The sequence below is a fragment of the Malania oleifera genome, chromosome 3, assembly GCF_029873635.1.
Source record: "Malania oleifera isolate guangnan ecotype guangnan chromosome 3, ASM2987363v1, whole genome shotgun sequence".
Taxonomy (NCBI): Eukaryota; Viridiplantae; Streptophyta; class Magnoliopsida; order Santalales; family Ximeniaceae; genus Malania; species Malania oleifera.
The window spans coordinates 74,826,550-74,854,001 of record NC_080419.1 but is presented as its reverse complement, the minus strand read 5'-3'; the positions used below and the strand labels follow the sequence as shown (position 1 = coordinate 74,854,001).

General features: G+C 37.6%; 1 protein-coding gene across 7 annotated transcripts; it reads left to right on the top strand.

Moving 5' to 3' along the window:
- On the top strand, positions 1-27,452 carry LOC131151206 (protein NONRESPONDING TO OXYLIPINS 2, mitochondrial). Of its 7 annotated transcripts, none has more exons than XM_058102456.1 (4): positions 46-314; positions 389-507; positions 26,940-27,005; positions 27,173-27,452. In XM_058102456.1, the coding sequence occupies exons 1-3, from the start codon at positions 154-156 to the stop codon at positions 26,963-26,965; spliced, it is 306 nt and encodes a 101-aa protein (XP_057958439.1). In that variant the 5' UTR covers positions 46-153; the 3' UTR covers positions 26,966-27,005; positions 27,173-27,452. The 7 variants fall into 7 exon arrangements, with proteins under 7 accessions (XP_057958435.1, XP_057958439.1, XP_057958438.1 ...); XM_058102459.1 differs by having other exon boundaries at positions 56-296; XM_058102452.1 differs by lacking the exons at positions 26,940-27,005; positions 27,173-27,452 and adding an exon at positions 7,570-7,977 and having other exon boundaries at positions 1-314.

Here is a 27,452-nt window from a genome sequence, read left to right as displayed (position 1 = left end):
AGTTTTGGACGGAGAACTTATTTCCGGCCAGTGATCGGGTCACTCGGGTAATTTTCGTGCGAAAAACATAAACCCCACTAAAACCCCCCTGGTGTTGCCTTTGCTTACCTTCTCGAAAGCCCTAGTCCAATTTCTTCTCCCCTTCCTATTGCAATGGCTTCTCGCTTTCGCTCTCTCTCCAAACCTTCTTTGACCCTCCTCAAATCCACCCTCACCAAACCCGTCCCCAAGCCCAAGCCCAAGCCCAACCCCTCTCCGTCCTTCCTCACTCCACGCTCTTCCCCGCCGCTCTCCAGGCAAACCGTTCTGTCCCTGTCAGACCTACCCATTTGGTTTCTAGCTGTATGCCTTCACTTCAAAATTTCTGACCGTTAACTCTGAATTTCAGGTCATTTGCTCAAATGGGTGCTCTTCAGTCCCTTCTCCCTCTTCACTCAGCCGTGTCTTCAGCTCGTCTGACGTCGTGCCTTGGGATTGATTCAGTGAGCTCAAGATCGTTGTCTCAGGGTATGCTCTGCAGTGCAAACCCAGGAGTTTGATATGTCCAATGTATTTGTTTAGTGTCAGTAAGCATTCTTTGTTCTCAATTATATCTCTGGTTAAATTGGATATCTTGGATTATATGCTTTCTTTTATTCTCATCGTCTGTTTCTTGCCAAAACATGTAGGAAGACATGAAGTGGAATTTTGAATTTTATGCGGCCAAAAAAGTTAAAGAATTTTGTAATTTAGACTTTTCAGTATTTTGGACCTAATAAAAGAGAAGTGTACAGCTACTTAGGGTCTGTTGTTATCGTTGCTATTTTATGTTTCCTGTTTCTGTTTCTCCATAGTAAAGAAATCAATTATTAAAATGCTTTTTTTTATGTTGCTATTTTTTTTTTTAATTTCTGTTGCCGATTTTTAGCTATTTGTCAAAAAACTGAAAATAAGGTTTTATAGTTTTCAGTTGTTTTGGCAACCTGTTGCCAAAAATGTTAATATCTAAAAATAGTTTTTTAGATTAAATTATTCATTTTATACTTTTTTAAATTAAAGTCAAAATTAAATTATCGTAAATATAATTAAAAAAAATATAAATAAATTTTTAAAAAATAGTAATAAAGCCAATTGCAAAATATTTTTACTATTTTTCAGTTATCATATCTAATAAAATTTTTATTGTAAAGTAAAATTTGAAAATAGAACAATTATGTAAAAGAATTGTAATAAATTTTATTTTTATTATAGTAATTTTTTTAATGTGTATTATTTGTATTTATTATTTTAATCATATTTATTATTTGATTTAAAAATGAAAATGAGTATGTTTTAATTAAAATTTTAATTTGTATTAGTTTTATAAATGTTAACCAAACAGGTTGCTAGTTTCTAGTCTTTAGTTTCGGTTTATGGTTTCTGTTTTTTCTTTCTCTAATTTTTTACAGTGATACCAAACGGTCCCTTAATTTGTTTGTTTGTTTGTTTTATTTTTTTAATTATTATTTTAATAAATAAAACTTTGTACATAATTATGGATTTCCAAATCAAGCCTATGAGCTCACTAGAAAAGAACGAGGTTAAAAATTTGAGTTTCCGCACTTGTGGGTGGACCCAATCTATTCAAATGATAAAATAAAATTAAAAAGGAAAGAAAAGGAATAAGGAGTTTACGTGGGAAGTTGAATCTTGCTTGGGGCACAATTGTTTGATTGACATGGTATTGTTTCCGTGCCAAGCTTGTTTCAAGGCTAATTAATTAGTCTTGGATTTTTTTATTGCATTAGTGGTGGCTTATCTTTCCAAAGCATGCATGGTTGACCTTTGTAACTTGGTGTTTTATTCCTTGAGGACTTCTCGTAGGATAATAAGCATGGCTTCTCTTCCCAAGCTTGCAAGAACATATTTTTTCAAAGTCATGTCTTGCCTTTGGGGATATTTGCATTGATATTATATGCAAATTAGGTTTATATAAGGAGAAGGGTTTCCTTGTCATGTGGGTTGTGTGTGTTTCATGTAGTGTAAGGTCAAGCCAAAAGATTGTGAATTTGTAGTTCTTCCCCTTGCACATTTTCTTGGGTTAGGAAAGAGTTGTGGGAATATTTTTTTCTACAATTGTCTGGAGAGGAGTAATAAATTCTCTTGTTGTATTTTTCTTTACATCTTGATAGCAATTGAACTCTTGCCATATTGCACATTGACATAGGCTGATAGCCAGACTGCGTTAATTTCTTGTGTTTTCAATTTTCTTGCAATTTTATTTTATCTCTTCGCCATTTGTGGAATTGTGGTGTGGGTGATCCTTGTGGTTGAACAAAGTGGTATTATAGTTGGGTTTTCATTAGTGAGGGGTTTGATGAAAATCAGGAAATTGCTCGAAAGAAAAAGGTGGAGAAGGTTGCAGGCGGTTCGTTTGAGGTGGATAAATTTGGTGACAAAAGGATTTTTGAATTATGGGAGTTGGGGGTCCATATGTGTTGGTACAACTTGGGCAACCAAAAGCCTTACTTACAAAGGAGGAAAAAGTTGTAAAAAATGTCTAATGATGATTGGAAAGAAATTGACATGAGAGCTGTTTCTACAATTCATCTACGTCCATCGCATGGTATTTTCTTTTGTATAAAAATTGAGAATACGGTTGCAGATTTGTAGGGGAGATTGAAAAGTTTGCATTGACCTAAATATCTCTTCAGAAGAAGAAGCTCTATTCCTTGAAGATGAGTGAAAGTGGCAAATTCTCATGTCACTTGAATGCTTTCCATGACATAATAAGTGATGCAGGGGCAGCATCAAGTTTCTACAGCCATGGAGATATTAGAAGAGATGAAGGAAGGGGAAGGGAGGAGAGAGGGGATACCAAGGGGGAAACTCAAGTTCACTTCAATTCAAATTCATCAACAATTGTCTACAATATGGTTTTCACACACCATTTATAAGAAAGCCTCTTTACATGAAATTACACATAAACCCCTCAAACTACATTACATTACAAATGTACCCCTACTTTACACAAATATTACAAACAACCCCCAAACACACATAATCCTATACTAATTAATACTAAACACATATAGTAAACTACTAACTTAACCCCACAATTCCTTTACCCAACTCTTCTTAATTATTTTGTAGCAAGGATCTTCCAAAGGTCTTATATCTTGTCCTACATCAACACTCCCCTAGTTAGAAAAAATTCAGCCTCGAATTTTGAAATGTTGGAGAATCAAAAGGGAGAAGCAAACTTGGATTCTTTGAAAGCCAGCGCTTGAGTGATACAAGAAACCATGATCCTTTGGCAGCATCATAGACTTGAATTGAGAGTTAGCATCAATAAGCACATCGGGAATGACAAACTCAACAATTGGAATGTCTAAAGGACTTTGGATGTCTTCAAACACATTCATTTCCTTCCTTGTTGTCTTCAAGCTGAGTAATTATAACTGGTTCTTTTCCTTGGTAGAGCTGACTTCAAAATGATTTTCTTCCCATTATAGTGAAAGTCATATTTGTTCTCATGTCCTTGAGTCACACCTAAATCATCCAACCAAGGAGGACCAATGTTGCTGAATAATGCATATATATATATATATATATAAATGTTGCAGCTATATATCACAACCCTTTAACACAATTTCCCACAATCCTTACTCCCAATTTCTCAAAGAAAACTATCTTGAATTCACCCTGATATTGATTTTCCTGCTGAAATGAAACAAATTCACGAAGAAAACTCACAAATTACAGCAACAAAACCTGATTTTTAATGCTGCCAGTGACAATTTCTAGGGCTTCATGCCAAATTATCACCCTTGCTTGCAATATGTTGTGTCCATAAGCAAAATTATCTCCTTGCAAATCAAAATTTCGTGGAGAATACCCAAAATATCGTGGCTGGGCAGTTTTTCATGAGACTGGAAATTGCAGAAAACTGTGGAAGTTTCCTAGTTGCAGGTCGCCGGCATGTGGGTGCGTGGGCCGCTAGTGAGGCACCTCCGACGATGAAACTTGGGTCGAGGGGAGATCAGGGATTGGTGGTGGCGGTTTTATGAGAAAAGCACAGGAGATGAGAGTTTTTGAAGTGCTGATGGCTGCAGAAGTTTTGGCTGGCGCATGGGGATCCTCCGGTGGTCGGATGGTGATAAAATTTTGAGGGGAAGGGTTTTGGGGGGTTCTGTTTTTGTTGGTCGTGGTGGTGGTGTTGCGGGACTGTCACTAGAAAGTGGTGCTTGAGATTTGGGGACACAACTGGAATTTCTGAAAAGTTCAGAAACTGCAGAACTGCTTTTCAGGTTTTTTTTTTAATTGAAATTCAAAAAGTAATATATATATATATATATATATATATATGGAGAGAGAGAGAGAGAAAAGAAGAAGATGGGAGGTTGGAGGAGTTGCTAGACTGAAACTGCCAAAGGACAACCACAGATTTCAGAAATGAGAGAGATGAGAGAATTATGGGAGAGAATAAAGAGAAGAAGAAGAGAAACAGACAAGAAGAAGAGGGCAGACTGCTGCTGGGCAGCAGGGAATTATGGACAGAACAGGAGATTAGAAACAGAGAAGAAAGAAGAAGAAAAGGAAGAAGCGGAAGAGAAAAGGAGAAGAGTGAGGGAGAATGGGTGGACTGAAATGGAAGAATGGAGATCGTGGTTGGGCTCTGATACCAAATGATGCCAGGGCAGCATCAAGGTTCTGCAGCCATGGAGAAATTAGAGGAGAGGAATGAAGGGGAAGAGAGGAGATACTAGGGGGGAACTCATGTTCAATTAACAATTCAAATTCATCAACAACTGCCTACAGCATGGCTTTCACACACTATTTATTAGAAAACCTCTTTACATGAAATTGCACATAAACCCCTAAAGCTATATTACATTATAAATATATCCCTACTTTACACAAATATTACAAACAACCCCCAAACACACATAATCCTATACTAATTAATACTAAACACACATAATAAACTAATAACTTAATCTCACAATTCCTTAACCCAACTCTTAATTATTTTTTCAGCAAGGATCTTCCAAAGGTCTTACTTCTTCTCCTACATCAATAAGTCAATGGGAGATCATTGGTATGCTATTGTTAAATGAAGACAAGGCTTTGATTTTGCTTTTTATATTGTTAGATAATTTTGATGGTCTCGTCATGAAAATTAGTTACGTCAAGGGAAACCAACTCAAATTGGATGATGTGACTGCCACATTATTGTCAAGCTTCGTAGGAATGCAACCATAGGGAGCTACCGGTTTGGTGGAAATGAAGCTTTTGCTACTGAGGACAATCACAAGTGAACATGAGATATCATCTAGAAACCATCCAAAAACTTGGAATGGTACACTTTTTTGTTGGTGTTGTGGAAAGAAAGAGCATGTCAAGAAGGAATGCCATTGTAAAAAGTATCAAGAGAACAAACATGGAGGTGAACCAAATCAAGTAGAAGAGTTTGTTGCTAGATGTACTTAGTAGTGATGGCGAATTGTATGTTGCGGGTAAGGGTTCTTATACTCTGAAAATTGGATTCTTGATAATGGTGCAACTCATCAATGTGTTCACATAAATTGTGGTTTTTGTTTCGTGATAAATGTGAGGATAATTTTGTGACCATGGGAAACAACTCAAAATATAATGTGATGGTGTTGGTTGTGCCCTCATAGAAGCGTATGATGGTGTTGTTAAAGCTCTTGAAAATGTTTTGCATGTATGAGCTTTAAAAAAAACTTGATTTCACTTTTAATATAGATTTGAGGGGTTATAAGTTCATGGTGAAGGTGGGCATTTCAAAATATCAAGAGGTGCGCTTGTAGGGATGAGGGGATCTTGAGTTGGAAACTCATACCAAGTGGTTGATATCACATTAATGAAAAAAGTGGGCTGTCCAAAAAGGAAGTGTTCTCCAAGGAAGTGAAAGGTGGTGGTGGGAGAAACAAACCAAAGACGGAAAAGACATTGGTATTTCCAAAGAAGGATAGGCTACATGGACCTTCTCTTTGTTTCAAGCCAAGGACTGATGACTTTAATGTGGACATGGAAGTCAAAGTTGGTCTATACAACAAAATTGAGAACATGTGTCCGGATATTGAAACAAGGATTAAGAATGATCAACAATTGGAGAAGTTCAAAAAATAAACCAAAGGGATGTTTTGTTCAAGCATGGGGCTACTCTAACAAGAGACAAGAAACAACTCGATATTATATCAATTCAATAGTTGCCTACTTGCCTGTATGGTAACCTTTTTAATTTTTTAGTTTTTCTTATTTAGTTCATGAGCATAGTTGCATAAACATGACATGATATTAATTCATTCTTTTTGATCATATATATAGTTTTATAGTAGGAGAGTTATGGAGAGGAGTGCAAGGAGCTTAGCTTTATATATATTGCCATGAGATGTAGAGGAATTGGAGCTCATTTGACCATGTCCAGCCAAAAAAAGGAATCAGTTGGAACATCAAAGATTGAATGCTCGTCTTTGCTAAGTACAACATTCAACTAGAACTAAGGCAAGTTACGATGCAACAAAGCAGTGAGATGTATGATCCAATTTGTTTACTGGATAAGGAATCAGATGATGAATGAATCACCAAAAAGGAAGACCCTTGTCTATTGGAAGACATTCCATGGATGAATATCGATGATTGCTTTGAAGATAATGGAGGAGTTGGACATAGTGAGAGAAGAAAAAGAGGTATGAATTGCATGACTAAGACTTTATATTTGCTACGCTCTAAGTAATTAGTTTATGAATGAAAGATGGGGTTTCAAAAATAATTTTGACATGTCATTATGTAGGACCAAGGAACCTAAGATTTGATTGTAAAGGGAAAGGAAAAAATGTTGAAGAAGATGACATTGAATTGATTGATGAAGAGGATGGAGATGTTGAAGAAGAGGAACAAGAAGAGATTTTTGTGGTAGACAATCAAGAGGATGACGTGGAAGATGATGATGACCACCTTGCCTTGGGGGAATGGGATGATTAAATAATGATGCACATTAGACATTTCAAATGAGTAGCCTATAAATGTTTATAGTTTAGTTTATTTTTTTTAATGAATATGAGATGGGGGTTCTAGATATCTTTTTTCTTTTGAAGATGACGTCTCAAAACACATGTGTTAGACTTATATTTTTATGGTAAGCTATTGCGACTTGGTACTTAATAGAGGTAGGGATGGATAAATCATGGTATATCTTTTTTGTATATGGCTAGTTTTTCCTTTGTGTGAATATATGTTTGAGTTAAATAGATCATGGTAGGTTTCAGACCTACATAACTTGCTTCTAAGGCAAGAGCCATTCCAAATAGCAACATGATTGACCCATATTTGTTGAAATTTCAAAGTGTTTTGCTATTTTATTTACACATGTGCATCTCATTTAGAATGAATTTTTCAAAATTTGAACCAAATCTTATGATTTGATTCAATTCTTGAATCACGAAATTAGAATTCCTATTCATGCTTGATTTGACAACTATGCTTCTGAGCATACCACTCTCAAATTAGTGATACTTCTTTGAAAGCTTGCTGGAAATTTTTCTGAAGCTTCCTAGTCCTTTTCCATTGATCTACTATTGGAAGAGATGTGGAAGAGTTGGGAGGCTGCTGAAATTACTCTATATCGGGGTCGATATACTATGTTTCAATGGATGCAAAAGCTTTTCATTGGGATAACCTGTTCTCAAAATGCTCTTGAATTGAATTCCAGCAGCCGTGATTTGAAGCTCGATTCCAAGGGGAAGCCCATGAAAGTGAAGATGAGTGTCCCACTGGCAGCTGCATGATTTGAATTTGTTGCTAAAACTTCCTTATCATGTACTCTCTTTCTTATTACTAGTTGTGTTGGAACCATTCATAGGGCAAGGCTTTTTAATCAGGGCAAGTGTACCACTGAGAATCCAATTTCATATAAAGCAGATACTATGGGCCAAAAAGCTGCCCTCTACAAACAATAAAGACGAACTATATGCAATTTGTTTTTTTGTTTTTTAAAGTTAGCACTCTTGTTTTATTTGGAAACTGAGCATCATGGATGAACCATATGGTTGAAGTCCTTTATAAAATAATCTAGGAACTTTCACAAAATTATTGTTGGATTTACTTGTTTAGACTCTAAAATAGGTCTTAACATTTTACACTCTTGTTGGTGCTAAACTGAAGGGGAGCCTAGGTGCAATGGTAAAGTTGTTGTTGTCTAACCTAGAGGTCATAGGTTTGAGGCGTGGAAACAACCTCTTCCAAAAATGCAAGGTAAGGCTGCTTACTATAGACACATTGTGGTCGTTCCTTCTCCTGAAGCTGCATATGCAGGGGCTTTGTGCACCGGGATGCCCTTTTTTTTGTTGGTGCCAAATTGTATTTACTTGTGAGTCTAGTTGCCTTCATAATTTGGAAGCTGCTTTTAACCTTTTACAATTTTAAGTTTGTTGAACCAGGTGGCTATATAGCCTATATTGTTGTTATCAATACCATTCATTGTGGCCTAGTTGCCCGTATAAACTATGAAATACTAGTAATCCTGCCAACCATGTTGGGCAAAAATTGTTGCTTGCAGCATATCCACATACTTGCCAATTTCAAGACATTGTACTAATCTTACCTCTGTTTTCATGATGATTTTTATCCTTAATATCCCATGCTCCCAACATGAAATTATTGCTCACAACCCAAGTTCAACATTTGTCATGCAAAAGGTAGTCGATCTTTTCAGCTAGATTCTGCATGATATTGTTATTTTGTACTATTATCTTTTAGATAGGATGAATTGTAACCTGTTCTCTTTAAACCATTATATTTTTATACAGCCAAATATGAATCCTCACTCTTGAATCACTTTTTTCCCCTTTTTCTATTTTCAACTTTAAAATTTTTCTTAATATTGCCATTAGAGTATTTTCCTTCCAATAGGTAAAATGTGTAATTTCTCATTTATCTAGGGAGAAAAAAAGAAACTGAAGAAAGCATTCTTTCTCCTTTGCCACCTTGCTTTTGTGTTTTTATGGCTAAGGGCTTGTGACCATGCCATAGGACGCCTGATGGAGGAGGTGCAAATTTGAATGTTTTGAAAGACAAAGATCTTGTTTATAAACATTTATCACTAAAGGAATCTTACGGCATTTGAAAGTTAAAATGAATGTGTGATTGGAGGGAAACTTGAGAAAGAAACTAATGTAGAAGTGTAGAACAGATGGCAGCAACATTCTTGGATCATCAAAATTGCGAGAAGGCTTCCTTCAACAAGTGGTATTATATTCAAACGACCATAATTTTTTATCTGGGAATGATTACAAGCTATGCATAGCTCTAGTCAAATTTATTTTCCATTGACAACTTCCATTTTTAATTATTTTTAGTATCTTTCCGTTTTTTATTGATTTTTTATTCTCATCGAGACAATGTCAAATTTTTGTGAGCAATTTTGTTTCATAGTTTCATGCCCAATTTAATTTTACTAGGATTTTATGAATTGTGTAAGAGGGTGTTTTTAGGGTTTTGAGGGTTATACCATTATAGCCTTGTAAGGATGTTGGTTGTCTTAACCATTTAAATAATAAACTTCAATTTTTTTTTAATTATCACTGTTTTTGAAAGCCCTAGAATTGTTCTAGGATAGGATTGAATGCTTTTGTGTTATTTTTGCATTAGTTGGTCTTAGAGCATGCTTACCTTGATTTATGGGGAACAATGGAGGAGGAAGAAGTATAAACACTATGGGCAACAAAGCTCTTACAAGAAATGTGCAACGGAATGAGCAGATGATGTCAGATTTACATGTTGCTTTGGAAAGGCTCACAATAAGCTTTTTTATGAACATCCCACAAACCCTATGCAATAGGCTCACATGGGTGTTGGGGGGTGTTTGACGAGCTAGACCCTCAATCTCCATGGCAAAGGGGCGTGGTTAACATTGATCTAGACGAAAAGGATGCCAATTAGTGGTTGGTCTGATTAGATTACAAGTAGCATACCATATCAACTATTAGATTAAGTAGATCTATCCAATTTCAACGTTAATTTGGGAATAAAGGGATTATTGGATTGGATTCATGAAGTTGAGAGATTCTTCAACTATGTGAGTATCCCAAAAGAGAAGCATGTGAAATATGTGGCATATAAACTCAAGTGAGGCCCCTCAACGTGATGGCATTAGATACTTGTCAACCGATGGTGACAAAGGAAGCAACTCGTGGCATTTTGGCAATGGATGACGCATTTTTTATTTACCGCATTCCTGCCTTTAGATTATGAACATATTGATTTTATAAGCTTTATAATTGCCGCCATCATTGCGATTTTTCAATTCATCTGGGAATATGTCCACAATTTCATCAATTGACATCATAGAACAACTTGGCAGAATTTGTGTTTTAACGAGTTGCGAGTATGTTCTCCGTTTAGCAATACATCATCGAGTTTCCTTACATACTATGCGGACACTAGACAAGGTGTATAACTTGGCTTTGAGGGTAAAGATGCATCTATAAAGGGTAATGGAAGTTGTCTACTAGCATGTCATTCCTATTCAACTCATAGTGTAGCCAGTAGTATTAGATAGCAAGTTGTAGAGACTCAACCTAAACCACCTATTATTTGGAACCAAGAGGAAAACAATAACATGCCTAGGAGCCTAGTTGCATGTAATGAAGCACTAAGAAATCCTTATGCTAAGCCAGTCCTCGTAAGTGTTTCCATTGTCAAGAATGTGGGCATCAATATAGCGAGTGCATGAATAGATATGGAAAAGAGATTGTTGTCACAACATTGTTATTGAATGTGAAGAACCAGACCTAGAAGATGACAATGCACGTGAAGATGAACAACTAGAATTGTATATTGATATGGATGATTTGCAGGATGAGGAAGGAGAATATTGTTCCTAGGTAGTTAGGAGATTGATGCTAGTGGAGCCCAAATAGAAGGAGGCAGAGGTCCCCTAGTGCAAGAACTTTTTTTTTTTTTTGAATCAATGCAAAATCAAGTAGAATATTTGTATGATGTCACCATAGATAGTAGAAATAACGAGATCATCATGTCTAGAGATATTATTATGAAATTGTAGTTTCCTTGGAGAAGTCTCCAACCCTATATGAGATTTTTTAGATAAGTTGGCGAGACCAAGTTATGCGACCAATACTTATCCTCCTTTCTATTGGAAAGTATCAGGATTAGGTTTATGTCATGTGGACATGGACACACGTCGCCTACAATTGTGTTGTTTGACTAGATGCTACATGTCTATCAATTCTTAAAGAATGAGGACAACCAAGAAGCACCTTTGGCCCTTTGACTAACCATGCTCTCTCTAAGGCTACCAGAGCTAAAGGAGTCAACATTTTTTGACAATGTCAAGTTCAACATTCTACCTCTTTGTAAAGTAGGCCTTGCTGAATTTTGTAGTAAAGGATCAACAGACTATAGAGGCTAAGATTCCATCTACAATGTTGAAAATACTAGATGAGTTCAACCATGTAATGCTAGATGACTTGCTTGCTCGATTACCACATGTGGGAGATAATATTCCTCATCGATCTTGTTCCTAAACTCGGTCTTTCAAACCTACCACACTACTACGTGAGTCCATAGAAAAATGTAGTATTACATGAGATTGTGACGTGCCTACTTCGACAAGGGAAGATCTAGGAAAGCATGAGCATTTATGATGTTGTTGCATTGTTAACCCCCAAAGAATGATGGTAGAAGGTGAATGTGTGTTGATAGCAACAAGATCACAATAAAACATTGTTTCCCATTCCATGCCTAGAATACCTATTCGATACGTTTGCAAGTCTGATGTTCACAAAAATTGACCTAAGGAGTGGCCATATCCCTACATTTGCACCAGACAAGTGGATCAGTGGAAGAAAAACTTCAAAATTGAGGGGTTTTACAAGTGGTAGGTGATGCCTTTTGGGTTGTTGAACCTGCCCAGTACCTTAATGCGCTTGATGAACTAGGTTTTTAAATCTATCATTGGAAATTTTGTTTGTAGTTATTTTGGTAATATCCTAATTTAGAGTAGAGGTGAAGATGCCCATTTGCATTACTTGATGGAGATGCTAACTATATTGCAAGAAAATATGCTATATGTTAGTTTTTGAGTTCTTATAGAATTAATATGAGCGACGAGAAGATTCACTCAAAGAGATTGTACACTCCTCCCAAAACTATTAGTGATGTGTATAGCTTCCAAATGCTAGCAACTTTCTACCATACATTCGTTATAGGCATATTTGAAGAACGATAAGTTTCAATAGGGAGAAGAGCAAGAGAAGTGCTTCATACTGATCAATGAAAAGACGTCTAGAGCTCCAACCTTTGTATTGTCAAGCTTCGAGAAGGTGTTCAAGCTAGATTGTGATGCCTCAATTGTCTTTTCTAAGAAGGGTGACTAGTCGCATTTTATAGTGACAAATTATGTGAGGCTAGATAGAATTGGTTCACATAAAGTTGGGGTTTTATGCAATTTTCAAAGATTTTGAGCACTGGTGAGCAATACTTATTTGGGTGGGACTTTGTGCTCTACACTGACCATTAGATTTTGAAGTAATTCAATAGTGAAAAAAAGGGGAAAAGAAAAAGAAAAAAAAGTTGAGTTTCCTACTTGCAGCAATTCAATTTTATTCTCAGGTATAAGCCAGGCCAACCAAACAAAGTGGTTGCTGTGCTTTAGCCAATAAGTTTCTCCACTGGTCTCTATGAACATAGGAGTAGCAGGATTTGATTGCTTGAAGGAGTTATATGCAAAAGATGATGATTTTTAGACTTGGTGCCAATTTCATCCAGTTGGTTAAGACTAATGACCTTGCAAGATAGGTTTTTGTTTGTATGTAGTAAGTTGTACATCCCTTATGGGTCACTAAGGGAGAAGCTGATCCTGAAATTACATGGTGCTGGACTTGGTGGATAGTTGTGCAATTAGACGATGACTAAAGTGGAGGAATGTCACTTGAAGAGAGATGTAACCAAGTATATCCTTCCAATAGTCCAATGCAAAGTACAAGGAAGTTGAACTGTTGCAACATCTCTGAATAAGGAAATTTAGTGATGGTATTCTGCGTAACGAGCGATTCACAACGAGTACATATATCAAGTTAATGCATAAAAAGATGGGTCATTGCTGGATTTTAAAGAATATTAATGAAAATGCTCGTGGCGAACTTGCTAGACAATTTGCATCTGTCCTATTTATAATGTCGTTGATCTCTTGAGTATCATTTCCACAAGATCCTCTTTATCGGGGTTCCAACTTGAGGTCAATTTTTTCAAGAGTTTTTGTCTTCTCTTGTTGTGTTGGGGGGATGGTTTTGGGGGGTGGGGGCAGGGGAGAAGAGCAAGGGGCAAGGCGATGTAGAACAAGTCAAGTCATAGTAGCATTACTATTTTAATCAAATCGCAAGAAATCTTAGATCTGTCCGTGAGTATTATTCTAGGTCCAACTTCAAACAACTATAAGATTTGAGTCATGAAGAGTTATAGGTCTGACAACATGTGCATGAAAAGCCCCACATGAGCCCTATAGCATGTTTTATTTCATATTTTAAGCCAAGGTTCGTTTGAAGCCTCAAATTTGGCCATTTCAATATCATGCCAATTGGTTTTTGTTATTTTTAGTAACTTTTCATTTTGAGTATTTTCATTTCAAGACAACATCATACTTTTGTGAGATTTTACGAGCGATCTTGCTTCATAATTTTAGGCTTAATTTCATATTTTTGGGGATTTATGCATTGTCTAGGAGGGTCCATTTTTTTTTTAGGGCTATATAGCCTCGGTAATCATCACAGCTTGAATATTAAACTTTACTCTTTCTATTAGTTCTGCTCACAAAAACTCAGAATTGATCTAGGACAGCATCAACTGCTCAAGTTTTAATACCTTTATTTTTGCTTTTGTTCTGCGTTAGAAAAAAAAAAAACAAAGCATAGGACTAATGTGGTGATCTTTAGAAATTTTCCTTAAATAGAGGGGAATGAAAGAGCAAAGAGACTTGGAGTTGAAGAATTTAAGGAGAATAGTTACTTGCTTCTAAGATGAATGCATATATAAGAAAATGAAAATCAAAAGAAGGGCCAATTGCAATTTTAAACTAGGTGGTTACTTTTACAAGCTCACCATAAGGCTGTACACAAAATTGTTTGCCTATGGTTGCTATGAGCATTAACATCACTACCTAGATTGGGAAGAGGACCTTTAATCTTGTGGATCCCAATGGAGCTGATAGGAAAAATTTCAAGCTAATGGAAAGAGATTAAGGCTTCTCACAGCATATCTTGGTTGATTTGCAAAACCCTCTAGATTTGTGATTGCATGAACAAGATCTCAAATTGGATCCCCAAAAGACCAAGGTTCTTTGATCTAGCAAAAAGGTTTTTAGGGCATTTGAAAGAGACAGTAGTGAGGGTAAGCTCCTGAGGATTGTGGAGAGTTATCAATTTACTTGGCACAGTGCTTACAAGTCTTTGGAAGTCGCTAGAAGATGCTTTCAGAGAGGTTGTGAAAGAAGGCAAGGGATTCCTACTTGCCCAAATAATGCACATCTAGGGTTCATTTCATGGACCATTCTCTGGTGGGGAGGTTGGTTGGTGGAGATAAGAGACATTCCTAAGATAAGGAAGTGGAGGCATAGGTAAACAGGTCTTAGAAAGTTGTGTCAAGGGTTAGGGTGCTAAAATGCTTACAATCTTGTCCTGCTTGAGTTACTATTATAGTAGGCAGCTTCCTTTGCCCTAGACAAGGGGAATTGTCTAAGGGAAAGGGTTACCATTCTATTGGACTATCCAGTGGTAGGTTGTTGCAACATGGATTATGGCCTATTCCCACATGGATAAGAGAAATGGGGCTTCTAGTGATCTTTGGGATAAGGAACCGCTCATAGCCAATAGTGATGCGGCTTATGCCTGTGAATAACTTGTAATGGTTAACTAAGAATCAAAGGTTGGATCCCATTTAAAGTGGGTCAGAGTCCTTGTCACAATTGGCAGGAAATGATTTCCAATGGGGGTTAGAGTTGAAGTGTGGTTGTTTGGAGTCCCTTGTCTGAGCAAAATTGGTGTTAGTGAGAGAATTATGGCTGATCTAAGCAGGGAAGATTTCTATACAAAATCAGCTAGCAGATAGTGACAAGTTCAGGTAAGTTTAAAAAGATTCCTCTATTGAATTTCTAATCTAACAAGCTGAAATCTCACATTGGGAAAATAGGCCTGAAAAATATAAAGCTCTTGAAGATGGGCTTGGGCCCATAATGAAAACAAATAGCCTTTTTGCAGTGTTAGGTTGCCCTATGGAATATGAGGATGCCACAATCAGTAATTTCAATGCAAAAGAAAGAAAGCAAAGCCCACCCAACTCACCTCATTCCTAGGGCTTGAGCTATAAGGAGAAATTTGGCATAGGGGAACTGTCCGACTTGGGTTGAGAAAGGAAAATGGTTTTGAAAAATGACTTGCCTGATGGTGAATAGTAGGATCTTGATGTGGAGCTAGATAGCATGCTAGAGTCAGCACCATAAGAATTTGAATAAGAGTTTTGGTTATAAATATCTTATACGTTGGGGAACAACTTTTGAGAGGGCGTAGGTTTAGTAGTTGGGACGATTTATGGCATTTTAGCACAATTAAAAAGATGGGGAAGCACCAAAAGTTCATTTTGTAGTAGCAACATTTCTAATGGCAAGAATCTGGCAATGATGCAAGTGTTGCAAAGCAATATACCAATAGCTTGCATCTCATTGGTAGTGATGGAGCCCGTAAAGGGAGCAGCAAAGGAATTGGTGGGAGAGATGGGTGGCCATAAAGTTGGAGGAATCAACATGGTTTAAAACAAAATTCAAGGGTTTTGGAAAATTCTTGGGCGTGTTTATGGATACAAGTAGAAAGCAATGGAATTTGCTGCTGATGATTGAAAAAATTGTAGGTGCAGCAAGAGGAGAGGGGTAAGAGCAGAGACCCCAAGTCCAATGAGCAGGGGGGGGGGGGGTGAAAGAGGCTTGATGGAGGGTGAATTATAAAGGGAGAGATGTGGAATTAGTGGTTAAAATGGAGGAACATGTAAGGCTGAACAAAGCTCGTGAATTGGAAGATCATCTCGTGGAATGTTAGGAACTCGGGTCATCATGATCCTGATACAAAGAAGGTGATTAAGGAATTCTTAAGAAGGAAACCTGGTGTGCCTTGAGAAGACCAAATTGAGTTAGATTTCAACTTTCAATCGAGATTATTCAATCTTTGTTGTGTGGGAGGAGAGTGAGTTGGGCTGCCTACTATAGGGAGTGTCTGTTCCGTTGAATAGAAGCTCCATCAACGAATGGCTGGGCCTTGACCCAATGTTAAGGGTATTATATCCAAACTTGAAGCTCAAATGTTCAAGTCATAGAAATAGTCTCTCCATGTGTGGAGGTAAGAGTTCTATCCATCATGCCTGTTCTAGATATGAATGGCATGGATGCCATGCACTACGGGTTACATTTATGAGCTCCATCAACAAGATGACCAAGAGATTTGGGTAGCACCTAGTATCTTTGCTGGCTGGAATTTGAGGAAAATAAAACAAAATTGGTGTTTTCTGGTGTTCTATGGCCATGCAAAAGATGACCCTAGGAGGAAGCTGTGGGTGGGGACTTCAAAGCAATTAGATTCTTTCATGAAAGATATGGCAATAGTTGAAACATTTCATGTATAAGATTCTAATGATTTCATTAGTGAGGTGAGACTGATTACACCTGAAAAGGGTTGATATTATGGGGTTAAATAATAGAGAAGTGGGGTGGCTTCTAGGTTTGACAGGTCCCTAATATGAGATTTCTACAGATTGGGAACAACTTTAATAAAAAAAAGTCTAGGAAGATTTGTTTATAGATTTTACTATTAGAAAAAAAAAAAAGTTCTATTTCCAGACTTCCTGCATAACTGCATGACAAAACCCATCCTATCATGACCCTTTTCTTCTAAATTGTGGAAGAACGGAAAAGGGTAAAAGCTTGTTTTGATTTGAGAGCATGCGGTTCAAGAATAAATCTTTACTGGAACAAGTAAGGACATGGTTGAACAGCTACAGTATAGAAGGCAACCCCTTTTTTTCTTAACTAGAAAACTGAAATTTCTAAAGAAAGATTTGAAAAAAGTGGAACAGAGAAGTCTTTTGTGGAGTTTGAGGATAGAAACCAAAATTGAAAAACTCTTGGAGGACATTAAGAAAATGGATAATAAAGAGGGAGAAGGCTGCAATCTATGGAAGAAAGGGATCAAAGAGAAAGCATAAAGGCAAGTGTGTGGGTTGCTCATCAATTAAAAATATACTAGAGGTGGAAGTCCAGAGCCCTTTAACTATTTGAAGGGGACAACAATACATTTTCTTCTTTTAGTTAGGACCAAGTATATTGACAAAATCACTGAATGGGGCCACTTAAAAAGAGCAGGAAAGGACTTCACTAGGGGTTCTTGATTTCTGTAGTTCTTTGAAACAACCGGTTGATGACCTAGACTCAGTTGCTTTTAATTCCATCTCTGGGGATAGAGCTTTTTGGAAAAAACATTCATGAAGTGGTGGTATGACTCTAAACTCATTCCTAGGAGACAAAACTCCTGACCTAGACATGATGCCTTTGGTGTCAAAGTTGGGACATTATTAAATGAGAGATATTATCTACCTTAAATCAATTTTATAAGGTAAGGGGTGGGGGGTCTAGGGACATAAATGATTTTCAAGGGATGTAAAAGGTGTAATTTGGAAAGTCATGTTAGATACTCATACTTAGAATGCCTTGATCAAAGGAAGCCAAAATTTGGTCGCAATACTCATTGCAAATGAATGTTGGATTCGAAGATTTTGAGAAATGAACCTAGTTTGATATGTACAATGGATAGGGAGATGACTTATGACCATGTGAGTTGGGACTTTTTTTCTCTATCTTTTGTAGAGGATAGGCTTAGGAGTCCCTTTCAAAACCAAGCCAATCTAGGATTGTGTGACCAAGAGATTTAAAAAGTTGCTAGTTGGTTGAAGCGTGCATTGCTTGTCAAATTGTGGAGAGTTCACAATGCTAAAGTGTTCCCTTGATAGTCTCTGCATGTACTTTGTGCCCTTAATCGCAATCCCAACAAAAGCGACAAATGGTCTTGAAAGGTTGCAAAGAAAATTTTTATAAGGCAATAGTGAAGGAAGAAAATAACACCTGGTAAAGTGGGATACTATGGTCTCCTAGGAGACATCCTAGTGGTTAAATATTAGAAATTCTGTGTTGGACGTCTTAGTTTGAATTCTAGGAGGTGTGGGAAGGTGTAAGGGATGGAAGATGGGCTACCTCCTATTGCGTAGCCTAGGACAAGTTTGGGCCTCCAATGACCAAAAAAATGATATAGTCTACTCCACCATTTGGCCTCATGAAACTAGCTTTGGAAGGGCAGCATAAAGGGTTATGAGGCTTTCTCCAAAGTCGTTGGATTCATGGTGAGTAATGGAAATAGCCTTCCATAATTTGGTTAGAGATTTGATGATGTAACACAACTCTTGAGAAGTCTTTACCCTACCATCCTATAGTAGTTGACATCATCTGAATGGGGAAATGTTATGGTGTGAGACATTTGTTATGGCTAGGGATTGGCTGAGGTGGAATACTTGTTAAGTAGGCTATACAATACTAGAAACATTGATACCCAGGATTCCAACAACTTTGAAACGCTTAATGGAATGGAATCGAAAAGCACACATTTCAAGGACTAGGTCTTTGAGTGGGTGTTATGGAAAATGAAAATGATCAGTAAAGCCATTGACTACCTTTCGATGGCTTTGAAGTACAAACAAGTGTCAATCCGCCTGATACCCGAGAACCCCCCGAATTTGAAATGTTGAATGGAATGGACTTGGAAGGCACGCATTTCAAGGAGTAGGTCTCTGCAGTGGGTATTACGGAGATTGAAATGGTCAGTAAAGCCATTAGCGTGTATTTCTGTGGCTTTGAAGACGAGGCTTTGAAACTGTTTGAAGAGATCAAAGAGAAGAGGAGAGGAGGCACAATGAAGCTCCAAAAAACTTATGGGCAGTAACAAGAAACAACACACAAATAGGGAGCTGAAACACTTGGAATGTTTAGTAAATCATGATAAATTGGGTGGATGTACATATTTGGTGGAGGCAAGCAATAGTCAGGTTCGCACTACTAAATCATGTTAAAGAAATTCATTTCCTGGAATGTGAGGGAATTAAATGACAAAGATAAAAGGAGTCTAATCAAATCCTTTCTTAAAGAATGGAGAGGTGACATTGTTTGCTTTTAGGAAACTAAAGTGAAAAATATTGATCAATTCTTACTCAGAGATCTTTGGGGTCAGGAGAATTGTGGTTGGATCTCCCTTGGTGTTGTGGGCAAGGCAGGAGGCATCCTCATTTTGTGGCATCTGAAAGTTGAGGAGATGATCAATCATTCTATCAACGACTTCTTTGTCTCGTGCTTGTTTAAAAATCTGGGTGATAATTTTCTGTGGGTTCTCATTGGGGTCTATAGCCTAGGGCGAAGGATCTCATGGACATTTGTTTTGGATAGACCTCTTGGAGATTAAAAGGCAATGGAATGCACTTTGGGTTATTGGAAGAGACTTCAACATGGTGTTGTGCCCCTATGAAAGAAGTGGACGGAGTAGAGAACATTTGCATGAGAGAGTTCTTGGACTAAACCAATGTGAATGCTCTCATTAATCTCCTGCTCATTGGCAGAGCTTTCACTTGGTCCAATTCTAGAGGCCAACTTTCCTTCTCGGGAATAGATAGATTCCTTATTTTAGTTAATTGGGATACATACTTTCCCAATACCACTCAAGAGCTCCTTCCTAGGCCCATATCGGATTACTTCCTTATCCTCATTGACATGGGTGGAATTAAATGGGGACCAAATCCATTCCACTTTTGCTTTGAAAATATGTGGTTAAAGCAATGGTTTCGGGGACCTCATAAAGCTCAGGTGGTCCACACTTCTTGTTGAGGGGAAGGCTAGCTTTGTGCTAGCTTCAAAACTGAAGGTCAAAGAGAAGATCAAAGTGTGGAATAAAAGCACATTTGGGAATATTTTAGCGAAAAAGACCAATATTCTTAACGACATCATATCCTTGATGAGCAAGAGCTAAGACAAGGCCTTAGAGTTGGTAGGCATTAAAGGTCCATGGAAGTCACACATCTCCTGTCTACATATAACACTATCATTTTTTGTGAGGATAACCCTCGCCTCATTCTAAACCTGAGATGTATCTTGGTAGGGTTTGAGGCAGTTTCGGGGTTTGAAAGTTAACCTTAGAAAGTGAAATATTCCAATTGGAGAAACTGTAAACGAGCCTCTCCTTGCTAACCTTTTGAGCTGCATGATGAGAACTTACCCTATTAACTACCTTGGGCTACCTCTTAGCGCCAAATTCACAAATAAAGGAGTGTGGGAGGCCATCGTTGAAAAATTTGAAAAAAGGCTGGCTGGATGGAAAAGGAATTTTTTGTCAGGAGGCGGAATTTGAATTTTACCTTGTTAAATGGGGCATAGTGGAACAACCCATTCATTTAGGAGGCTTGGGTTTGAAGTACCTCCACATTTTCAATAAAGCTTTTTTAGGGAAATGATTGTGGAGTCATGATTGAGAAGGATCACCTATCGCGAGGAATCATTTTTGTAGTTATGGGCTTGGACATAATGATTGGCTCTCCTAGGGTAGCAGAGGACAACTTAGTGTAGGGGTGTGTAATTTCATTAGGAAAGGCTGGAATGTTTCTTTTCTTGTATTGGATTTCAGTTGGGGAATGGGACAATATTTATTTTTAGCATGATGCGTGGTGCGATTAGGAAGCCCTCAGTGTCAACCCATTCATTTAGGAGGCTTGGGTTTGAAGTACCTCCACATTTTCAATAAAGCTTTTTTAGGGAAATGATTGTGGAGTCTCATGATTGAGAAGGATCACCTTTCGCGGGGAATCATTTTTGTAGTTATGGGCTTGAACATAATGATTGGATCTCCCAGGGTAGTAGAGGACAACACAGTGTAGGGGCGTGTAATTTCATTAGGAAAGGCTGGAATGCTTCTTTTCTTGTATTGGATTTCAGTTGGGGAATGGGACAATATTTATTTTTAGCATGATGTGTGGTGCGATCAGGAAGCCCTCAGTGTTTTATTTCCAGCCATTGTAGAACATGGCTTATAACAAAGATGCCTGTTTCAGTTAGCACCTCTAACCTCATATTAGGGGCTCCTTTTGGAACATCCCCTTCCTTACAAATGTGGAAGATTGGGAACTTAACCAGCTTATAGACTTTTATAGTTTTCTTTACAACTTTCAGCATCATAATAGTACTAATTTCTACTTTGGACCTTAGATAAGTAAGGGGTCTTCACTGTTAGATCCTTGTACAAAAAGTTGTTTTCTTTGCTGTCAAACAACTGTAACTTTCCTTGGCCTCATATTTGGAAGACAACTGCCCCCACAAAAGTTGCCTTTCTTGCCTAAGAGGCAACACATGGTAAGATCTTGACTTTGGATTAGTATTTTAAAAGGCGAAAGCATTCAGCGAGGCATTTTACCCCTGTTAAAATGAGGCATAAGCCTTTTGAGAATTTATTTTTTTATTGAAAATATTTATAAACAAATTGTAAATATTAAACTTCATATAAATTTTATTAAAATAACTTTTGTTATGTAGTTTTAAACCCTAAATAGCTTGAAGTGGGGCTAAAATCAAAACTTAAAGCTCAGATCCCAGCATACGTGTGCCTTTCTTGGTTAAAAGGAGCCATGTGTCTTAATATAATAAATAAATTCCACAGAAGATCCCTCATCTCTGAAGTCTTTTCTTTCTTGACTCTCATCTCCCAGCATCTCTCAACTCTCTCTCTTAACTTGCTTCTTATAGATCCTGTCATCTCTTTCTGCTGAACAATCTCCATATGCAATGGGAGAGAGGTCATGCAATGGCAAGTAGGTCCTTGAACAATTGTTGTTGCTCATGGAATGAGAGAGAGGTCAGGGAGATGAGAGAAAACACTGCAGATTTGGAGGTATAAAGCACTTTGGGTGTTGAGGATCTCTGGGTCCTTGACATGGAGAGAGATCATCCAAGAAGATAAATTTGTTGTAGGAAGATCTGGAGCGGATTGATCATTTGAAACATTGTTGAAGGTCATGAAACAGGATCTTTTTTTAATGGAGGGTTCGTGATTTGAAGAATCTCAACAAATCAACGAGCAAGAACCCTAATATTTACATTCTGCACAATCTATAATGCGTACGCAACTCTGCAAAAGGCATAAAAGGCGCACTTTTTACGTTAAGTGTACGCGCAATGCAAGAAGGCGTTTGCTTTTAGGGATTTTTGCCTTTATAATTGTGCCTTGGTGTGTTTTGGCTAGAAAAAGCATTGAGAGGCGCTCCCTAATAACGCCTTTTAAAACACTGCTTTGGATAATTTGCAAAGGGGGTCTCTTAGTCGCCAATAGATGTCCCCTTTGCAGGGTTGATGCAGGATCAATAGAGCACATCCTCTTTCATTGCACTTGGATTAGGAATCTTTGGAGTATGGTGTTGGCTCTGATTGGGCAATGGCAGGTTCTTGCTAACTCTGTCGGAGGGGAACTCTGGGCCTAGAAAGAGATTTAGGAAACAAAAGAGAAAATAAAGGCTATGTTTCTCATTCCCCTTACAATTTTCTAGTGCTTTTTTGAAAGAGAGGAATAGGAGTGTTTAAAAACTCAACCTCGGCACTCCAAATCAACAAAGAGCACTAGTTTACTGGGGTCAATAACTGGTATAGCAGAATTGTTGTTAATGACTATAATGTAATCTTTGATTTTTGACACCCTTTAAGGTGCTTGACTTGTTGTACCACCGGCTGGCATCCTCCTGATGCCTTGTGGGTGAGTGGCTAGGAGGAAGAGGAAGCTTAAGATTTTGAGTTAAATCTTTTTTAATTTAGCTCCTAAAAGGACAACATATGCTATCCATGGAAAGAAATTTGGAAACCTGTTGACATAAAAAATTTGATCCTTGATCTTTGATTCGCACGTCCATAGTCATTGGAAATAATCTGCAACCAAGGGGAAGGAAAACTTGGGAGACCCCTATTGGCTTCCCAAGGCCTTCTTCAATGCTTAAGTTAGTGTAGGAAAAAAGGGATATGATAAGTATAACCACGATAATTATATTGCTTACCTTCCTCCTTTCCTTAGCTTCTTATAAGTCTCTTCTTATATTGATGGGTAGGTTATCCATGATATTATGAGGGGGTTTCACTTTCACCTCCATTCTAGCTTGTCTTGATAATACATTGATGGGCGGTTTACTCATGATATTATACGGGGGTAACATCTCCATAGTGGCTTGACCTTTTCCAAATTCGATGAATGATGCCCATTAAGACAAGATTTGGAAGTAAAAGCCTCTTGTTAATTTGTGCAGCATGGGCCAATTTTACCATCAAGTCATAGAGCCTGGAAGAGAAGCTTCAAGTTTCAAGAACAATTTTCCGCCATCATTGATTTTTTCTTTTAGGCCTAGCTAACTTTATCATTCTGCAAGATTCACAAGGTGGGCATATTTGGTCTACCATTTAGTCGAGCTCATTGGGTGAGCTGACCTATTGGAATTGGCCATTCCACCGATGCTGTTAGGTGGGCCAATTTGGCCTATTGAAATTCACCCTTTTGTAAAGTTTTGTCAAGTGGTATCTAGCCTATTAGGCAAGTTTTATTGGAATTGGCCATTCCACCGACACTGTCAGGTGGGCCAATTTGGCCTATTGGACTTCACCCTTTCGTAAAGTTTCGTCAAGTGGGCCTATCTAGCCTATTAGGCTAGTCCTATTGGACTTTGACCATTATGCTAATCCTCATCAAGTGGGCCTGTTTGGCCATTATGATTTCTTTGGATTGGAATGGTTGTGGTTCTAACAAATTAATGTCGTCATTTCCCAAATGACTATAGCTAATAATTAAAGTTTGCTTAATTTGGGCCCTATTAGTGAAATCTACCAAAATGAATCTCATCTTGGCAACTAAAGTTGGCTTAATTTTGACCCCAGTAAGGAAATCTATTCAAAAGGATTTCATCTTGGCCTAACCACTCTTGTAATTACCCCCACCAATCGAGATGAACCTCTTTATTGGCAAACCGCAAAATCAATAAGCATTAATATCCTTCATGATGTGTTCAATTGGCTCATTTTTTTTTGGTTACTTTGACCATGTTGTTGGCACATGAGCCCTGGCCGACAACAATTAAATTTAATTCATAGACCCCAGGGTGTGGGATCATGGATTCCATGTAGGGTCTTAGCTCTTCTCATGCATATCAATGTCCAAGACATTGGCCCTGGCCATGAAATCTTCCAAGTTCATGTTAATGATGTCTCAACTCCTAGGTTTGTCATTTGGGTTCACCATAGGGAGAAGGCTTTTGGCTGGAGTATAAATTCCCTCTCCATTAAAAGACCCAACTCAGAGTCAGATACTTGGGTCAAAGAGCCAAAGTAATTGTCTGGTTGAACCTTGACCTTTGTCGCCCATGAAATATGGGCTTGACAATCCATTGTTAGGTTTTGTTTTCCTATCCTCGTGGGCAAGATCTGTAGTCTCATAATTGTACGTGGATTTTTTTCCAATTTCTGTATACTTGACATTGAAGCTGTCCAACCTAAAGCCCTCCATAAACATTTTCACGCAGCATGATTGCACCAATCTTGAGCAAGTGTAATAGTGGTTCTCTAAGCAGGCGCAATCATGGTTCTTAATGAATTGAAGTTGATCAGTGGCCTTTTTCCCTCTTTTATTTATTTATTTTTTTTGAAATCCAACTCAATTACAAGGATCAACATGGTTTTTTTGGGAAGCACATGGTCCCCATCTGGCTACGATGAAGGATAAAATTGGCTCTTGCTGTGCAATTTTACAAGTGGCTTTGACACCATTTATTGAGGTATAAATGGACACCATTTATTGAGGCTGGAATCAATGTAACCATTATTGAGGTATAACCCCTTCATGATACTATGGGTAACATCCCCGTCACTGTATTATCAAGGCAAGCCATTATGGAGGTGGAACTCTCATAATATCACAATGTGTAGCATTATCTCCTTAGAGAGGTCTATTAGAAGGAGATAGGGGGAGAAGGAAGGTAAGAAATATATCTATCACGACTGTACTAGTACTCATCCTATTCGCTCATTTCCTACACTAACTTAAGCATCAGAGAGGACCCCTGAAGGCCACTGAGAGCTTCCCAAGCTTTCTTTTCCCCTGGTTGCATAATGAACTGTTGACATAAGGATTGAGGATTGATTTTTGACATAAACAAAACCCAAGGTTTCCAGGAAAATGGCTTGTTCTGCGTAGGAGGCATCTTGGAAGCTTATTCTAATGGGCAATAACTTGAGAAAGAGAGGGTTGCTTCTTGTTGCTTAATGCTACTTGTGTAAAGAAGAGGGGAAGAGCCAAAGCCGTACCTGCTTCTGTGTAACTTCGTAAGGTTAGTGTAGAGTTCAATATCACTTAGATGATACAAGAAGACATCTTCCTTTTAATTCCCAGCTGGAAACTAATCAGCAATATCATCAGGCAGGACCCCATGGATTAGGAATTGGCCATCGTATGCACTCTTTTTTTGTTTTTTTTTTTGTGGGGAGAGCAAGTGGAGAGCTTTTGATGGGACTGATGTACGTAAAGTAATAAATTTGATTGAGGACACCATGCGTCCTAGAAAATTTACACAACTTTCTGAGTGTATTGAATTTTTTGATTCTTGATTTTGTGAAGTTTGGAGAAGAGGGATACTGAATGATCCAGTGGGGCCCACAAAAAAGCACCCCCTTGGCCCTGCTAAAAAAGTTCTTGATCTTACCTATAAAAAAATTAGATGAGTAATTTTACTGAGAGTAATAGATTGTGTATTCACTTGCTCTATTTTATTTTATTTTATTTTATTTATTTGTTTTTACTTTTTAAAAAGAAGCTACAAATGAGTTGTGGATTCTTGGAGGTCTCAAATAGAAAGGGTCATGTCCAGATAAAAGTGTAGTGTCAAAATTCTATGTGCCAGTAGCTGAAAGAGGTCCTATTCTAAAGCTCACATATTCCCAAACCGTTGCATGAGTGAACAAAGTAGCCTTACCTAATATTTCCTTTGAATCTGTTTTATAGAGGAGCATCAGTTACCCGTGGCTACAACTTTCTTGCTTCTATTTTGTGCTTGTGAGTGTGAGTGTGAGTGTGTATGAGAGAGAGAGAGAGTGCAATGCAATTTTAACTCTCTCCAGTAGATTAAAAAAATTGGCATGTAATATTAGGGGCATCTAGAGTATTTGTTCTTATGATTTTCTGATGTTGCACATCAATATGTTGTATTCCTGTGGTCCTGGATCAACAAATTTTTCCAGGTCATATTGTTTGTCACTCCACATTAAATCTGCTTGATAAGAGGCACATGAGTAGCTTGCAGAATTTAGTTATCTGTCAAACCATGTAGTGGGACACTAATTGGGTAAAAGTGAAGAGCTTCCTTAGATGTGGAAAGGCCTTTTGGATTTTAACTTGTTCTGTTGGCCCATGTGAGGATTCATGTGTTTAGATGGAAAGATGGTAGTAGCACTTCCAAATTTCAACTGTAAATGCTGTTTTCACTGAAATTTGACACGTATATCACATGTTATGATAAGATTCAAAAATATGATGTTATTCTATATGTTAGGAAATTATTGCTATATTATCCAAGGCAACACCTAACCTAGAGACATAGAGGTCAAGTGTCTACCCTTTCCAACCACTGGTTTGGTTGGAGCTTTATTACAATGATGATTGTCCAGCGGTCAAGTGACACCAGGCAGTTATGTTCATTAACCATCTTTTTGTGTGCTCTAATATTTCTTTTAGTCAAGTGCTACGGTGCTTTTTTTGTTGAAGAGAGCTATTAATTAAATTGCATGGGCATCATTTTAGGATTATTCAGTTCCAACGGTGGATAACAACTACTAAACTCCCTTACTATTTATAAAGAACGCTCAGGTAATGTTGCTTGTTAATTATACTCCCTTGGATGCCATACCATATTTTAGTTGTTTAACATCAAATTATCCTTTTTGAGTTTTAAACTTTGACCTAGAACTTTGCATTTCTAAATAGAAACTCTGCTGATGAGGGTTGGCTAACACACTATATTGTATTTTTCTCAGAATTGGGTCTCAGCGTGCCTCGATAAAGAGATCTCCTGGATTGATGACCCTCTTTTTTCTTTCCTTTTTATTTTTTGACTTACGATAAACTTAAAATTTTGTATAATGGGAACAAATTTGCAACATGTATTGTTCCCACAATTATTGTTTTGCTTTTGGAATATTTATTTCCCTAAACCCGTGAATTTTGTTGCGGTAGTGATGAGTAATGTTTCTTTATAAAACCTGTTCTCTCACGAGTTCAATTCAATTGATCTATGGCTTTTCTGAAGGCGTCTAA

Coding starts and splice junctions, on each gene's coding strand:
- LOC131151206 (XM_058102452.1), top strand. CDS start 154: ATGGCTTCTCGCTTTCGCTCTCTCTCCAAACCTTCTTTGACCCTCCTC. Junction 315..388: donor AGGCAAACCGTTCTGTCCCT/GTCAGACCTACC, acceptor TCTGAATTTCAG/GTCATTTGCTCAAATGGGTG. Junction 508..7,569: donor CTCAAGATCGTTGTCTCAGG/GTATGCTCTGCA, acceptor TACTATTGGAAG/AGATGTGGAAGAGTTGGGAG.